This window comes from Mya arenaria, chromosome 17 (assembly GCF_026914265.1).
Source record: "Mya arenaria isolate MELC-2E11 chromosome 17, ASM2691426v1".
Classification (NCBI taxonomy): Eukaryota; Metazoa; Mollusca; class Bivalvia; order Myida; family Myidae; genus Mya; species Mya arenaria.
In genome coordinates, this window is record NC_069138.1 from 27,014,063 (window position 1) to 27,031,636 (window position 17,574).

The 17,574-nt window shown below is 34.2% G+C and overlaps 2 protein-coding genes and 1 long non-coding RNA gene across 3 annotated transcripts; 2 read left to right on the forward strand and 1 right to left on the reverse strand.

Annotated features, from left to right (window-relative positions):
• The first annotated feature begins 6,294 nt into the window (after positions 1-6,294).
• LOC128222849 (uncharacterized) lies at positions 6,295-10,363 on the forward strand. The gene is made up of 6 exons (XM_052931997.1): positions 6,295-6,478; positions 6,868-6,932; positions 7,145-7,282; positions 7,548-7,607; positions 8,290-8,412; positions 8,821-10,363. The coding sequence occupies exons 1-6, from the start codon at positions 6,315-6,317 to the stop codon at positions 9,042-9,044; spliced, it is 774 nt and encodes a 257-aa protein (XP_052787957.1). The 5' UTR covers positions 6,295-6,314; the 3' UTR covers positions 9,045-10,363.
• LOC128222848 (putative nuclease HARBI1) lies at positions 9,849-13,535 on the reverse strand. The gene is made up of 5 exons (XM_052931995.1): positions 13,124-13,535; positions 12,140-12,252; positions 11,829-11,940; positions 11,423-11,519; positions 9,849-11,029 (listed from the first exon to the last, which is right to left on the reverse strand). Exons 1-5 carry the CDS (start codon positions 13,398-13,400, stop codon positions 10,744-10,746), a joined length of 885 nt encoding a protein of 294 aa, XP_052787955.1. The 5' UTR covers positions 13,401-13,535; the 3' UTR covers positions 9,849-10,743.
• A 2,360-nt stretch (positions 13,536-15,895) lies between these two features.
• LOC128223069 (uncharacterized) lies at positions 15,896-17,314 on the forward strand. Its single transcript, XR_008259282.1, has 3 exons — positions 15,896-15,964; positions 16,609-16,736; positions 17,043-17,314. It is a non-coding gene; the product is annotated as an uncharacterized LOC128223069 (long non-coding RNA).
• Positions 17,315-17,574: the final 260 nt, after the last annotated feature.

Consider the following 17,574-nt stretch of genomic DNA (forward strand, 5'->3'; position numbering starts at 1 on the left):
TTACTTTTACTTGTCAACTAATTGTTTGATACACAAGTGACGACTGGAAACTTTTTTATACAACTAGCTCCATCACCCTACATAGTATGCAGGTGTGCACTTTTAAACATCGCACTTTTATAAGTGTACATCTTGTATTTCGTTAATTATATGTACGCGTACAATCAATGAGAATCCAACCTTCAATGGGTAAAAATCACTTAAGAATAGAATTGTATAAGTACAATGGTAGTCCGGCAAGCGAAGTGGTTAGCGCACTCGCTTCTCACCAAAGAGTTCTTGGTTCAATTCCTGGCTATGGCGTAAGTTTGGTTGATGGCCACCAAGCCGGACAATTGGGTTTTCTTTGGTCACTGAAGTTTCTCCCACAATATAAAACCACAAATCTCGCAATCTCTCTTAATGAAGTTTGAATTAACTCATTTGTTTCTGCACTCACCGTTGTGTCCCAGCTAGCCGGTTTTCATGATTATGAAAAAGGGAGTATAGGGACAAGCCCATCAGCCGTTGTTATGATCTTGTTAAAAGACAACATGAAACGGTCAGCACGGAGTTTTAATATCGTTTATAAATTGTTTGAGTTTTTTGGAATGGTCTACATAAAACAAGGAAGGCGATGTACAAATGAGCTTGTTATTTTATCGATTCATTGGCCATAGTGTTAAATGCTCATGACTGTTGACCCCGTTTAATTGCGGTATGTTTAGAAAGGTGCTGGTTGCTGATACCTTACAAGTAAATAAACGACCAAAATAAATTTTGGATGAAACAGAAATTGGATGTGAATAGTTAAACAAGCAGTGTTTACTAACCTGTATATATTTGTCATTCTCTATATTTTTGATTTCAGTACTTCAATATATACTACTTTTTGAAAGAATATTTCTATTTATTGTGGTTGTTTTTTTCTGAATTAACGGTTACAAATTAGATACATGATTTACGTTGTTTCCGAGACAATTAATTCTTGGTACAAACATTACATTTCGCCCTCCGGTTTGTGGTTTCAAAACAAATTATTTTGCAAGCGTTAGGTAACGTGAGCGACTGTGAGCCTACACGGATCTAAGGGCTGATCTTAGGGCTAGTCTATGTTGTATTTGGTTCCAGGTCATTGCTTTCAACTAGACACAATCGTATTCATGTGACTGTGGCGAAGCTTTCTCAACGTACTTTCCAGACGCCATATAATGATGCGCTCAAGTGACACTGAAGTAAAAGTGTTGAGAACTCCCCCTCCCCCCTCCACCTGACTTATTGAACTCTTCTGGGTTCTTTACAAATGTCACCTTAATTGTATTTATATTCGACAAAACAGGTTGGCATTTAAAGTTTAGTGACTGTTCATAATTTTAAGATATTTTGTCCAACCAGTATTTTTATCCTGTTATTCTTATTTCAACATTTTCTTCAGACTTTAAATACCAGGTACATTTGTTCAATTCTGTACGCTATCAATAATTAAGGCGAAAATGGTTTTACTTCTGTGTGTTTTTTCGCTCTTAAATATTTAGAAAATAGTTGTTTTGATAGAATCCTTTCCAGAAATTCAACAATAGATCTAGGCTGGATATAAGTAGGAAATAGGGCAGTTCGTTTTATAAACATGCTTTTGTTTTTATATTATTGGGATGAATGTTTGTACAGATTTAGATTTAGATGGTGATCACCTTTTTCTCAGATTGTTTACTGCATTTTTGGTTTGATCGTATATAATTGTGTTCAAATACTGATGGATCAAACTCAATGGTCTATTTAACTTTCGGCCATGTTTAACTTTCCCTTTACAATACAGGCAGAATTATAATAATGGCACCATAAAACTATATTACTGTTGTGAACGATTTAGGGATAACTTGACAAACTTTGTTAAAATCATGTGACCTGGCTATTTCAGCTATTTTACCTGCTGGAGTAATTATTTCAGAATAAATGTAAAGGTTTGTTAAAATACAATGACAATGTTAGTTGTCAATTTATATTTCCAAAGTTATTATGAACATAACAAATGAATATACAATATAAACTGTGGCTGCCACAAGCAGGGATTATCCGACGATGTCTACACTGGAAGTAAAAATACTTAAGTTAGTGAAACGAAACATTTTTTAATTAAAAAAAAACACATAAAGACCCATACTTTTCATATAAATATTATAACCACAGGCTATTTCCTCACCCTTCATCTTGCTTTTCACAAATATACAATCCAAAAGCATGGCATGGGTAATCGTTCCAAACACCATCATTTCCGACACTGGCACAGTTTTCATCGTTGTTGGAATTGCTCGGTTCCCCGGGCCGCCAATTCGTGTATTGTACTGGGGTTGATTCTTTGTCGCCCATCCAAAGCCACGTGCCTTCCTCTTGAACGTCAGATAGGGCAATCCAATACCAAGGCGCTGCAAGACAAATGATCAATAACCTTGTTGTAAATAAATATAAGAAACAAGACTCATCACTAAATCCTTTTTCCCACTTTGAGCAACATTGCTCGGCATTATTTATACCTATGTAGTTTTCTAGTTTGGCAGTGCGGTATTGCGAGCAGTTCGCTGAGCTCGTGCACTTTTGTAAATAACACACAACTTGAGTGTAAATATAAATCTCTTTTTAATAAAATAAAAGGGTAAAGGGTAGTCGAACTGGACTAGAAGCGACTTCAAAAACATACATAAAAAACGTTAAGTGTAGTGCACCACAATGCGAGTTTGGTTTTTGGTCATCAAGCCGGACAAGTGGGTTTTCTCCGGGTAAAAAGGTTTTCCCTATACCACAAGATTGCACTCTTACTCATGCACAAGGCAATATTACGTTCTTCACAATCGTTGTAAAAAAAATAAAGTTTGAACTTAGAGCACCACAAGCCAACTATAATTAGAAGTATAAAAATAGCGCATTCGGTTAAATAAACACGATTGAAAGTTAGGTACCAATCGTAAAGATGCAAAATGTGTAAGTATATTTTAGATATTAAGATCTATATTATTTTTATGTTAAATTTATATTTATGAACCATTATATATTTTTTGCATGGATCACATTTTGAATAACTCCATAATGACGCTACTATTATGATATGATAAATTTAATGGAGATTATATAACAATGTTTTGCTATGATAATATAGCAATTCTATTAATTTGTTTCTTAAATAATATAATGTCTATATAAAAAGCTTTCGGTGAAAATTCTCACAAAACTCAAACTTAAAATGTTGTCACTACAACTTAGCAGCAGCATTCTTTCTCTTAATGGTGGATATATCACCTTTAGTACAACACCGTTATCGCATTAAGGCGCCTTTTTACTTTAAACTTTAAACATCATATATTTTACAACGATTGTGAAGGAAGCTATGATAGCTTTGACTAAGTCACTCTCGTTGGCACGATGTTGCGCGAGGGTGTGGTCTTGTGTTTTGGGGGAAACCGGAGTACCCGGAGAAAACACACTGGTCCGGCTTGGTGACCACCAACCAAACTCACATGCACCTTCTGAATTGGTACTCTTCGATTAATGATAAGCTTTGGTGTTGTGTCATCGGAGCAACAACATCGATACATGTGCTTCAGGGGCTCAGCACAATATACAGAGGTAGGTCCTTGTTCATTCATATGGAGTTTCAACCGTTTTGCGCTCATGTATAATATTTTCACGACGCAAAAAAGCAGATATGAACTACATGTCTTTTAAATAGTTATAAGTATTGGTTTTAAGATTATACATACTTTTTAGAACTTGCATTTGGTGTATCAGATAGGCATCTTCCTGTTGTGATTCTACCATCACCAACGAGGCATGCATTTCCTGACACATTTGCTATAATATAGAAAGAAATTTTAAATGTGTAAGCATTAACATCTTTGACCAAGCTTTTTTTCATCATATTTAAGGAAAGGCTTTACACTTCAGTTAAGTTTTACAATGACTCTTTCTATAGCTGTTTTCGTCACAGTATATGTTAAAAATGTGGTACTCTATGCAGTTTAATTTGCTATGTCTTGCTTCAGATTGGAATAAAAAGATAAGCCGACTTCTTTAGGGTTGGAATAAAAGCATCAACCGCCTCTCTTTGGATTGGAAGAAAAGCATAAATCGCCTTGGAAATATAAAGAAATACGTATATAATTGTACAAAGGAAACCACATCCAATCATTTTATAACGAACTTGTTTGAAGGCTGATTTTAAAGACTGATCAATGTGTTTTGGACTAGCAACGAGCAAAATGTCACTAGATAACAAACATAACATTGATTTTTTTTTAATTTAATTTGGTATTATCTTATTGGAAAGGTTTACTAGTGAAAGCAAGATTTCAGCATTGAATTTTTAAAATTAATTTGGTATTATCTTATTGGAAAGATTAACTAGTGAAAGCAAGATTTCAGCATGAAGATTTTTAAAAACAATCAATTGGATATTATTAAGAACGTTTTTGTTCATACAAACTAGTTTCAGTTTTGGTTTCTTTGGAAACCTGTTTCGAATGTTTTATTTAAAGTAACAAATGCATGGTTTTGTGTACAGCTTCATCAGCATGATGGAGGTTTTGCATGTAGCAATTATTTCTAAAGTTTAAAAAAAGAATAATACCGCAGATGGTCGTTTGCTTGTTTATACTAAATGGTGTTAAACAGATGTGTTGGATCACTGTCCGCCATGTTTTTTATTCCTAGTGAACTAGTTTTCGGATGGAACGAACATACAAAACCGCTTCCGGAGGGGGTTCCGATAGTTTCAAAAACCAGTTTCGGTTTTCGTGAAACAAAAGATAAAGCTAGGTTTTATGGTATTTGAAACGGTCACAACAAATACACAGTCCGAAAATCAACAAACAAACAAACTAGTTTATTACCAACAAAAACGCCCAAACTTAAATACCTTTGCGCCTATCCACGTTTCGGTGTCATGGCTGAAGTGGTAGCACGTGTTGCCGTGCCTTATAAATCCGTTTGGACAACTACAATCTGTGGAATGCCAAAATAAAGAAACATTTATATTGAACGTGAATAGTTATACAGTGTCTTCTACCCTGTATATAATTGACACTCTCTATATTTTGATTTCAATGTTTCAATATAAAGAACTTTTTGAAAGAATATTCCTATTTAATGTGAGGTTGTTTTTTTCTGAATTAACGGTTGTAACTTAGATACATTATAAACGTTGTTTTCGAAACAAGTAATTCTTGGTACAAACATAAACTGTATACTCACGAAATGCCTGGAAGAGGGCAAACAAAACGAGTCAAGCGAAATTTGCCTTCATTGTTGCTGTGGTGAAAGATGTAATAAGGTGAATGTTATCGCTTTTAACTGTGGCACCGCACTTCTGTATCACACTGTATGACGTTAAACTCGCCAAATATGGAAACATTCAGAAGATAGGGAGAACGTTTTATGAAAGTTAGCTTCATATATATACACAAGCACATGTAATGCAATGATATACATGTATACGAATTGTTTGCGTAATATTTGTTTGTTGTCTAGTGCTGCTGTGTGTCTGTTCTGGGGTCATCAGTAGGCATTGAACTTTGTACCAAGACAGTTTAAAATGTTTAAATACAGGGTTTGTGTTTGGAGTGTGCATTGTATGATAACACTATGGGATAAGAGTATGTTTATGAAATACGTGTACGAAAGAGGATTCTTTTTATGTTGTTTCCAAGGTACTCAATCGAGTTAATACTGAATAAATACAGTATATACTAATAACTATAAATAACTGAGCGTTGGCTTAGTTGGACGAATACTCCCTAGTGTATCGACCGCTGTGTTAAAGATGCACTCTTACTTTAAAGAAGGATTTCCCACAAATAATACAATTGTTTTAATATACCAAAAACATATATAAATGTCGAAAACAATGGTTCTTATCAAGGATACCGAGATTAATTTGAAAGAAAGGTAGAAAACACGGTATTATTACCTTATGAGACAAAAGTAGATGACAATAAATCTTTTAGCACTCACCAATTATTTAATATTTTTGTGATTACGAACAGTCTCAAGACTGAGTCTGAAAGTTGGACTCGGTCTCAGCACCTGAGTCCAAGTCCAGACTCAGCTGAGCTTGTCGAATATTACATGATTTCAAACAGTCTCTGACTCAGTCTCAACGTTGAGCCTGAGTCCGATTCCGCAATATTTATACTTGCATGAACGTAAGCGGCCATTGTTTACTTTTTCAAGCGTTATCGTTCTTGAACTTTGCTCAGAATTTCTAGACGCATATTACCAATGTAGTCAAAATCAGATACCTGTACAATGCAAGCTCCTGAGTGACTGTCGGCTGTGTTTGATGTAAAATGTCGCTAGAAAAACAAAGGACGACCTGGGATGAAAAAGAGCGACTGTGTGCCGTGCGGCTAGTGATTGAACAGTACGACGTGTTATACGGAGGATTTGCCGACGGAATCACATTCAAAGAAAAGTCGGCCGCCTGGAATAAGGTGGCCGATGACTTGAATGCGTAAGTTAGATAAGCTGGTTAAACGTTACCTTAAATGATTAAGCTTTCAGTGGCTATTTTCATCTTAAATTTAACGCAATGAGTGTATAAATATCAATACAAAGTCTGCATTAAAGAACTTCTTTTATGAGCAATAGGATTTTAACAGCATACAGCATTACATGTACCTGCTGCTTTAAGGTGGTTTGAAAGACCTCATTTGTCTCATTTGAATATGTTTCTCTTCTGTGAAAGTATTTTCTTGCAGAAATTCTGACTGCTTGTATTTATATAGAATCTATGTTGGAAGTGGAATTAATTTATTTATATTATTTTAATTACTTGTAAAATATTTCCTGTTCATTATAAAAAAAATTGATTAATCTGAAGGGTGGCCATTTCAATTGCAGATCAAGCAATGTAAAGCGGACACCTGCAGAGGTTAAGAAATTGTTCCAGAATGTGAAAAGTAGAGGTATAATGTAATAAATGTTTTGATACTTATCACTGGTATATTATACAGATTTTCATAATTAATAATACATTATTATCTAATCAAAACACTTCATATGTGCAAAGTCTTAGAGTAAAATCTTTGAATTATATCATGGTGGAAATTCAGTAAAGCTTTAGATTCAATTATTTATGTATTTAAACATCAGTATAAAGAATCCATTATTCTTTTAGCCAAGAAAAAGTATAACGAAAACATGGCCACTGGTGGCGGTCCAGTTGGCAAGATAACACTGGCAGAGGAAATTGTCCTTGAATTTCTGAAGGACAAGCCCCAACTCATAGGGATCCCAGGCGGGATAGAATCTGGAGGTACCCCTTTGAAGAATTGCTGAATGTATCAGTTAATTGAATTATATGTTTCAGCCATTTTTTATCCTGTTAAAATAATGGTAATGTGCAACTGCTTCAACATAGATGTTACCTTTTAACATAATAATTCCCATAATGGAAGTAAAATGATATAATGGAAACATTGTAAAAAAACATTTAACATGGCACAATCTAGTTTACACTGTATTGCATGAGGTTTTGTAGCTATAAGAACCATTAATAGGGAAACAAATCTTATTTTCAGTGATAGAGCCTGTGGAAGATGCTGCCAGTGTTGCAGATTTGGTTGTGCAACAAGCCCCAAGTAAGAGTCTTATAATATACTTTTATGAGGCCTTTTATATTAAAGTTCAGTTTGTCTTGATAAATGATAGTCATGATTTTTTTTTAGGGCACCATTCTTATAATCAATGTTAAAGAATAAGGAGGGCTATACTACTCGTCCCAGCGTCGGCGTCTGGTTAAAGTTTTAAGGTAAATTTTGGGATTTAGGGATTTTCCCTTATAAGTCTAATATCCTTCCTTCGATTGACTTAATATTATTAATAGAAAAAGGGTTGGTATTGAATAACCTAAGAAAGGGTCTACATATTGTGACCAAACTTGGTATATAGGAAGAGTTTATAGAGACCTTTCCTGATATTGTGTTTTGGGTTTGTCGAGTCTTATGACAGCTCTTGTTAGTTACCTTCTTCTCTCATCTTCAATTTCTACATGTAGAATGATATCAATTGAAGTGATGTTTAGTTTTTGTACACAGTAGTTTTATAGTATGTTACCATTGCCTCCAGTTGAGATGTAGTATAGCATCCTAAAGGGGGTTAGAATGTTTTCTAAAGAAAGAAAGTGGTCAAAATTGTCAATGTCTTCACAAGTGGTACTGCTCGGTACTCTATGTTCTGTCCAATTACTTTTCATAATCTAATATGAGAGTAAGTTTTACACATTTTCTTATACATCACTGTAACTTTGCATGAACATTTCAGTGACAGAGAGTAAGCACATCAGCACGCATCAAGAAACAATGTCAGTTCATGCCATTGAACATCCAAGTGTGTCCCATGAACACCCAGATGAACCCAGAGTGATGCAGACAAATACAAAGAAACGTAAACCATTTGTATAACTCATTGTTTTGATATGTTTCTATGAGTACATTTTCAACGGTATATTCATATTTAACACAAAATCAGGAACATAGGATATATATGTATATCAGTCAAATCATAAATATTAAACACTTACACGAAATGATATGGATGCAGATGAAATTTGGTTAAAAAAGAAAACATATTAATTTCAGTTGTTAACTGCCTTTTGCATTTAAAAGATATATTTTTTTTCAACATTGGTGGTCTTAATGCCTTATTTCATTTTCAAATCATCAACAGCAATATATGCATGTTTTTAGAGTAAATTTGCTTTCATTATAATCCATGCTAAGGAATATTTGCATTTTTGTTGTGTACATTATAAATGTATAAACTTAAAAACAAAAATATACAATTTCTTCATAGGTCGTAGGAAGTGCATGGATAGGATTGAGCTCACCGAAGAGCTTCATGACCTTGAAGTTTGCAGAGCAAGAAAGGAGATTGAACTTTTAGATTTAAAAATAGCTCAACAACGTGAACTTTTCCAATTGAAAAAATCTGTTCTGGAGAATGCCATGCGAAATGCTAACATGGATTTCAACATTACTTTTCCAGGATTAGGAAATGAAAGTTACAATTTTTCATAAGATCTCTTTTTGAATGCAGTATAAATTGTTAAAGCTGCACTCTCACACATTTACCATTTTTACAACTTTTTCATGTTTTGTCTTTAATTATATCATAGATTTCAATATTTCTGTTCGAAAATTAATATTTCATGGCTTAAATGCATAAAATATCAATTTTTGCACTTGATTATAAAAATATGGGAACTAATCTTTGTCATGAATCTCACATAACTGGTTCCCTTGGATTTTCACAAAAATTGGCTTGTTCCAAGATAAAAAATAAAAAAACTTGTTCAAACTGTGACAGTGCAGCTTTAAAGATCCACTCTTACTCCTAGATAATATTGACCACACTCCATGATATTGTTTTAATATTCCAAAAAGGATGAATAGATGTCTAAAATAATTTATTTAATGAAAGATACTGAGTATCTAAAATCATTTTGATGGAAAGTATTTACAATCAAAAAATCTTATTTGTGTAATAGGAATAAGTCTACAGTTATTGATTAAATTGTAATACATTTATTGTTTCAACTTGAATGTCTAGGTTATTTTAGTCATTGGTATTATATGGGGTATTACTGTTGATATATCATATCTTACAATAATTTCATGAAGTTTTACTTTGTTCAATACAACTCAAAAACAACTGATGAAAAATTGTGTAAATTTGACCGAGTGGACTCATGCAACAGTTTCAGAAAGAATTACACTCATGCATTATGATGAACAAAATGTGCAAAATAACTGTTACAGTAAAAGTGAGCAGAGCAAATTTTGCTAAAATCCATATTGTGTTAAGCAAACCATTACAAAAACAAAGATGAGAAATAATGCTGGTCAATATCTTTTACAAATCAATAACAGAACTGTGATATGACATAAACAGTATACATTCTTTACTCAATACACACCATGAAACTGAATGTTACTGTTTAAATGAAGTTGAAAATATCCCTTATTGCTTATAAACTATTGCAAAAGAGCATAACAAATCAAAAACAATCTGTAACAATTCAGATAACATAATTGTATAATATTGTTTTTCATTTCATTTCATTATGGAACCTCACTTTACTGTAATATCTGATTGTTAATGTTGTGTTATTATCAGTCTTCCATTTGGTAAAGTTACATAGTTATAATGAATTGTTTGTTAAACTGACATTTATTTATGTGTTAATGAATAAGAAATACAATCGTTGATAGATGTTCAAAGTGATATCCACAACTTACACTTTTGCCATTAAATGTATAGCACATGTTTTATGTAGTTTCTCCTATTGTTAAACATGTTAAACATGGACTTACAGCTACATAAAGTATAAAAGTTTTTGTTTTTTTTCAATTCATCTATAGATAAATATAGCCAGTTAATGTCTTAAAGGAACCTGTTGTCTTCAATGCATATCCCTGTTAAGTAGCCTTGCATATTACATTCAATAATTGGTATTATCAAAGATATTAAAGCTGCACTCTCACAGATTGAACGTTTTGAAAACTATTATTTTTTATCTTGGAACGAGCCAATTTTTGAAAATCCATGGAAACAAGTTATGTAAAAATGCTGACAAAAATTAGATCGCAGAATCTTATATTTAAGTTTATAAAAATTAGATGTTTTCTGCTTATTTCTTAAATAGTTAGTAACTGTTTAACTGAAATATGAAAATATACACGTACAACAATGACAAATGATTGACAGGGTGATTGTTCAAACAGCAAAGTGCCTTTGGGTAATATAATCCCTTTGGGTCCGCCCATTAACATCAACACCTTGGTTGTCCACTTGTGGCATGTCATCATCCTCGTATGTTTGGCGTCCATACACATCTCCATGCTCAAAACCAAAGTTGTGCAACATTGCACATGAGGCAACATAAACAGCCGCTCTGTCTGGTGTCGTTCTTATTCCGTATTTCAGTACTGCGAAGCGCCTCTTCAGCATTCCAAATGTTTGTTCTATGAGCACTCTGGTGCGGCACAAAGCTGTGTTGAATCTGAAAATATCAGAAATACTTAAAGGCTGCACAAGATTTACTTTTAATATCATTTCCCTGGATTGTGATCAATGATAAATGTCGTGAAATTTGCCAGCAACATTCACCAGTTTTATGACGTAAGCAGTTCATAATGCAGGACGTCAGCTGTCCATATTATAGGACGTCAAAATTCCATATGATACTTCTGGGCAGGTCCGACTGACCAAAAAACTTGAAATGGACCACTGATGTCATTTATTTTTTATTAAAATGCATTGCTAAATAAACATTATGTGAACAAAAAAGAGACAGATGTATGAGATCATAATTATACAGGTAAAATATCATCTGATATTCACTGATGTGATAGAAAACAATTATCAATGAATATACTTGATTTTTTATCAATACCTTTCCTCCGACAGATTTCTAGGATTCGCATAGGGTGTCATGAGGTATTTTCGACATGGGTACCCACTGTCCCCAAGCAGCAGTCCATCAATTTGTCCTGCGAAGAGAAACATTCATATCACTTATCTGTAATACTTTTAAAAAACGACTTATTTTATATTCATATTTTGATGTTTTCACTTTGGTTCGTACATAAAAAAAAAATTAAGAAAATTTCATTCAATATTTCATACAGTTCAGGACTGAAGTTGGTAATATCAGTAAACACACACACAGTATCATAAATTTGTGAACCAATCGCAGAATCAGCAAATGTTATTAGCAAACAGGGTTACTGTATACGTATGGAAGTATTCATGTTATCACATCATAAACCTGCAGCTTCATCTAAGTCAAATGCACTTACCAGTCTCCAACTTCTGGCACAAGATCCCCTCCGAGAACATTCGACTGTCATGCACAGATCCCGGCCATTTAGCAATAACATCAGTTATCCTGTAATTTGCATCACATACCATCTGAAAGATAACAAGTACAAGTTAGTGACCATATTTTCACCATTATTAGATCCTAGATGAAGAATCCAAATATGATTTGTTTTGTTTCTTGACCAACAGTTTTTAATGTTAAAACAAGCTTCAACATAGGAACAAGTATTGGTTTCAGAAAAAGATTTCCAAAATGAATCGAAAACATATAAAATTAATATTTTCATACCTGTACATTCAGGGAATGATAGCCCTTTCTATTCACATAATCTGCCTCGTTGTCTGGTGGTGCCTGTATCTTGACATGAGTGCCATCAACTGCTCCAACTACATTTGGGAAACCTTGTATGGAAAAATACAAATTTTATCAAATACTGAATAGAAATATTATAGTTATTTCAAAAGTAAAAAACTTACCACACTTTACACACAAATCCTGTAATCCATTTATGGCACCTTCAGTACTATAAATTAGCTGGGTTGAATTGTTGAATTATCAGTAATGGACCAAAAACAACATAATTTTATTACATTGTTTCAAATCAAAAACTAAGTAATATTAATCTGTACAGTAGCATAAACATCTCATAATGGTACATTTATCCACCAGGCACAATCTTTAAAAACACACTCCCAAGTTATGTTCCAGTCAATTGTAACCACGGCCCCCCTCCCCTGGTCTGGGGAATAGCTGGGACGTTGACTTTCGGTCCCGCCAACCAGGCTAAAATCTCCGCCCTACGGGAATGAACAGATGGTAAATCCCCGCCAAATGCCCCTGCATCCAAGGGACACTAGGTAAGGCCCATTCACCGCTATATTTGAAGCGAAGACAAAACCACTGCATTCACCCGACACTGCGGTGCCACATGATAGGTAAAAACACGGTCCATTTCCCCGGCTATCCCCGGACCTCGGGGGCCGTGGTTACAATTGACTGGTGCATTAAAAAAAATCCACAAACGTTACAACATAGAATGTCCACAAAAATAAATGTTTAAGTCCACATGCTTTGTCATCATAAATTTAGTGTCTTTGTTGTGATTGATTCTTTTAATAAATCCACAAATACGATATTGCTCATCATAACTTCAAAAAATAAACAGAAAGAAATCCAAATCAATAAAATGACATTTCCGTCTGAGTCACCTCAAAATATTTGGCTGTGAAATCAGCAAAGAAGTACATCAAAACAAGAAAAAGCCAAACTTACCGGCGACACTGTAAAACTTTCGTTTTACACTTTCAATTTCCAACCCCGTTGGAAATTTAACGTATCTGTTTAACAGTCCTGCAAGGATAACAGATACGGCATGAATTGCCTTGCCGACAGCCGACCTGGACACGCCATGAGCCTGTGCAATTACGATGTGATGCGCTCCGGTTGCAAAAAACTGAAGGCAGCACAATACCGTCAGGAGAGGGGGGAGCGGGTTGCTCCTCATCGTCGCTGTACCGATCGTTGGCTCCACGATTCCAACTAATATCATGATTGAGTCCGGAAAAAATCTATATCTTTTCCGGACACTCTCTACATCTAAAATCTCTAAAGGGTTGTTTCTGTCGGTAAATACACGCGGTCGACGAGGCAACCTAAATCTACGATACCGGTAATATCTGTCAAGTTGTCTGTCCGCCATGACAGTTGATATTTACTTCACGTGAGACAGCTACGTAGTAGACTCACGTTTTCAGACTCAGTCTCAATGATTTGAGTCAGAGTCTGAGTCTGAGTCTCTTTGTAAACACCGTTAAAAAAATAGAGTCTGTAATAAGTGAGTTTGAGTCCAGACTCATACTTGAGACCGTTCGTAATCACGGCCCCAGCTATTAAATAAACGATCATAATCTTGTTATCAGTAATTAATATTTTCCATGAATGCATTATTTAGCAAGTAGTTAAAGGTTTATCACTAAAAATGTATGTTTGTTATACATACGTATGTACTGATTTTATTAACGAGTGTCGCTTTAAAGCTGCACTCTCAAAGATATACAATGTTTACAACTTTTTTTTATTTTTGTCTTGAAAAGAGCATATTTTTGCGTAAATATCTGCAAAACAATGATATAGGATTGCTGACAAAAAATCAGATCGTAGATTTTCATATTTCCGTTCGAAAATTAATGTTTTATGTCTTAAACCGTTACTAAAGGTTTTAGAAAAATGCATAAAACATCATTTGTTGAACTTAAATATAAATATCTACGATCTAATTTTTGTCAGCAGTCTTATATAACTGGTTTCCATGGATTGTCGCAAAAATGGCTCGTTCCAAGACAAAAATAAAATAAAAAGAAAGTTGTCGAAACTTTCTTTCTGTGAGTGTGCAGCTTTACCGCTTAATGGGCTTGTCGTGGCTACCATAACATCGGTTATTTTTTATTGAATTTGGCTGTCCTCCCTTATCTTCGCCGACAGCTCGAGCTATCTCTTGACAGGTTTTCCAGACATTTACAAGCAGCATGCACTTGTTTCTTTCACCATCTCTAAATGTTCGAAAACTCATCTATACTAATTGGTTAATTACCGAAGCAGTTGTTGTAACTCGTGTATGCCATTTAATGCGTTTTTCCCCTAGTTAATCCAGTATTTAATTAATCCAACCATATGTTTGTATTTATAACCAAAATACAATAGTTTGACCTCGAATGGTAACTTTTTTAACAACTTGCTCCACATTGTTCGTAGGTATAAACTTTTAAACATCGCACTTTTATTTCGCTGAATATATGTATGCACACAAACAATGAGAATCCCACCTCGATGGGTTAAAACAACCAAAAAAAAATACAACGGAATACGTGCATTAAGTCCGGCAAGCGCAGTGGTTAATAAGCAAAACCGCTTTTAACCAAGGCTTTCCGAGGTTCAATTCCCGTCCAGGGAGTATGTCCGTTTGGATGAACATCGTGCCAACGAGAGTGACTTAGCAATTCTTCAAAATCGATGCAAAATAAATAAAGTTTAAACCAACTCATTGTTTCTGCACACACCGTTGTGTCCTAGCCGTGTTTAATATTTATGAAAACAAACCTACAGGGACAAGCCCATTAATCGTTGTTATGATCTTGTTTTACATGAAACAATGCACAAAGCTGACCAGAAACTCAAAACGAGACACAAACCGTTCAACATAGGCGTTTTAATATCGTTTATCTTTCACTGTTGGTGAAATAGGCTCAAGACCACAGTTATCTGCCCCCCGTTGATCCGGATGTGAATACAGAAACAAAGAGTGCTTGTGTTCAAGTATCAATATTTTATTAAAATTGAATGAAAAAGAAGCAAAAAATGTTCTTTTTGCAGAGAACTTGACTGAATTTGACACTCTATTGCAGAAATTGATAGTTTTCAATGTAAATATTGGAAAAATCATAGCTTGTGCAAGTCTGAAAATTAGTTGTTTGTAGCCGATTGACTCCCTGGCGGAAGGGTTATGTATTTGAAGTCAATTTTGACAGTCGGGTCAATGGTCAACATGGTGTTTTCTTGTGATTATATTTTGTGTCTTGAATTGTTCTAGAGATGCCATGTCCTTGTTTTTCAATTGGTGTGTGTATAAAGTCAAAAGCCAGGTTAGTGTCTATATGAAACATATAGTAAAAATAACTGTGGTCTCACGCCTGATATAGAGGAAGCTTTTGGAGGGGTGGCCTATTTTAAATTGTTATAAATTCTTAATTTATACAGCTATCTGGTTGAAATTTGGCCAGTTGACAGTGCTTAGCCATAGAATATTGGTGTTTGAGTATGAAATGTGAAAATCTTATATTACATAATATAAATTAATAATATATAATTTTCTTATATATTTTTGACATTTTTTAAAAAAAACTACTTTCACTTTCAATTTAATGTTTGGAAATAGTTCCAAATGATGGTAACTAATGAATGAAAGCCTCACTTTCAATTCCAAAGTATAAATGGAGGGATTTTTTTAACATAGGAAGCAGACCCAGGAGGAACTGTCTGTTGAAGACCCCCCCCCCCCCACCAAGCTGCCCACCAGAGGCCAAGCTGTACTTGGTGTTTGCCAACATGCTGTAATTTGTAAGTACTTCAAGATAATATATTAAAAAATGGTATCCAAACTGAAGTACAAAGTGAGACAGTTTGGTCATAAAAGCCCATTGAGACTGTTTGTTCCATTCCTAAATGAATTTCTTTCATGTTGTCAATCATTTCTGATGTGGCTTTGATAATAATATTATTTTCTAATGAAACTGCTGACTTGTATCAGTCTTTGGTCTGTATTGTGCATCTATTCACACATTTTGTTTGCTCTTTTAAGCAAACATTACAATAATTGCAAATTCTATAAGCAATTAAACAAAACTTACTGCACATAGGATGCAGAATGATGTTTTATTTAGTGTGCATATGATTTTCAGCTTATGGACAAGAAAACATATACTTTAACAATCACAGCAACACAATGAGATCCCAATTTTAAAGAAATAATGCCACCTTTCATTAATTCATTAATTCATTCTATCAATCATTCATATATATTCATTAATTCATTCATTTATTCAATTTATTCATTGAAAAACTTGACATTTCTCAAGGCAAAATAAATAAAAAGTGAGCAGCTTTCATAAAGAATAGAGCCTTTTCCCTTAATGCATTAAAAAACACAACCTTAATACAGTATAAATGTTTTAAAAACCCTAATTTATTGCTTATTTTAATAGCCAGCCTGGTTGCTGTAGCCACAGAGGAATTTTCAAGGACAAGAACCAGTGCTGGTAAAACTGTGGTCTCTGTGGTTTTCCATACCGGCTCTCGGCAAGGATTTTCAAGAAAGGAATACCATCTCCAAGTAAGAAGAAATTCTAAGCATGTCTGGTTTGAATGCTTGCAAAATGCATCTGGGTACTCAATAAGATGAGGTTTACCTTTGAGTTGTTAAAAACTGATTGCAAAATGTCCAAAAGACTATATATTCTATTAAATTTGTCCTGAAAATCTTTGAATTCATGAACTTTTCTGCATATTTATCACATTTATGACTATATTAAAGGTTGTGTATGCCTCAAATGAGTGTTTACAGGCCTTTTTCAAACTTTAACAGTAGTGGCAGATAGTTTTATTTGTGTAAAACATTGCTTTTGTGTCTTGCTTGCAGATCATGATGTGCCAATAAGCTCCAGTTAGCTGCGGCCTTTTCCCCTGGCGGTAGTCCTGCAATCTGAATCCAGGAGATGCAGCTCTGAATCCAATATTTCAGAAGAATGAAGATGTTAGTCAACTCTGTAGTGCTTGTTTGTGTGTAAATGATTCCAATGAGTGAGATTTATAGCAAATCAGGTGTAAATAAGCATCTTATAGACAATAGTGAAGTGCTGTACTCTGAATTTAATGCCAAATCTAGCCTTCAAAACAGATTCTTAAAGTAATTTTTTTTAAAAATGGGCATAATAATGCTATCTCTGCATTTTCTACATCATGTAGCCACCTCATACATGAAAACACTAGCAGTTGTCATGAATCTTTAAGTTTTGGTGTGTTTTTTGCCATTTCCTTTGTTGCGCCATTTGTCCCGGAAGCCAACAATTTGGCATATAGTGTTGTTTAGACTGTCTATTAACACATTATCACTAAATTTCTTGTGTTAAACTGAACAGTTCTGTTATCTTTGTATATAAGTGGACCAGAAA

Bases quoted from the DNA above. Each gene is read 5' to 3' on its own strand.
- LOC128222849 (XM_052931997.1), top strand. From the start codon at position 6,315: ATGTCGCTAGAAAAACAAAGGACGACCTGGGATGAAAAAGAGCGACTG. The intron at 6,479-6,867 runs GTAAGTTAGATA...TTTCAATTGCAG, and splicing joins GTGGCCGATGACTTGAATGC to ATCAAGCAATGTAAAGCGGA. The intron at 6,933-7,144 runs GTATAATGTAAT...TTATTCTTTTAG, and splicing joins CCAGAATGTGAAAAGTAGAG to CCAAGAAAAAGTATAACGAA.
- LOC128222848 (XM_052931995.1), bottom strand. From the start codon at position 13,400: ATGATATTAGTTGGAATCGTGGAGCCAACGATCGGTACAGCGACGATG. The intron at 12,253-13,123 runs GTAAGTTTGGCT...TTTCCATACAAG, and splicing joins AAAGTTTTACAGTGTCGCCG to GTTTCCCAAATGTAGTTGGA. The intron at 11,520-11,828 runs GTAAGTGCATTT...TTCTCTTCGCAG, and splicing joins GTGCCAGAAGTTGGAGACTG to GACAAATTGATGGACTGCTG.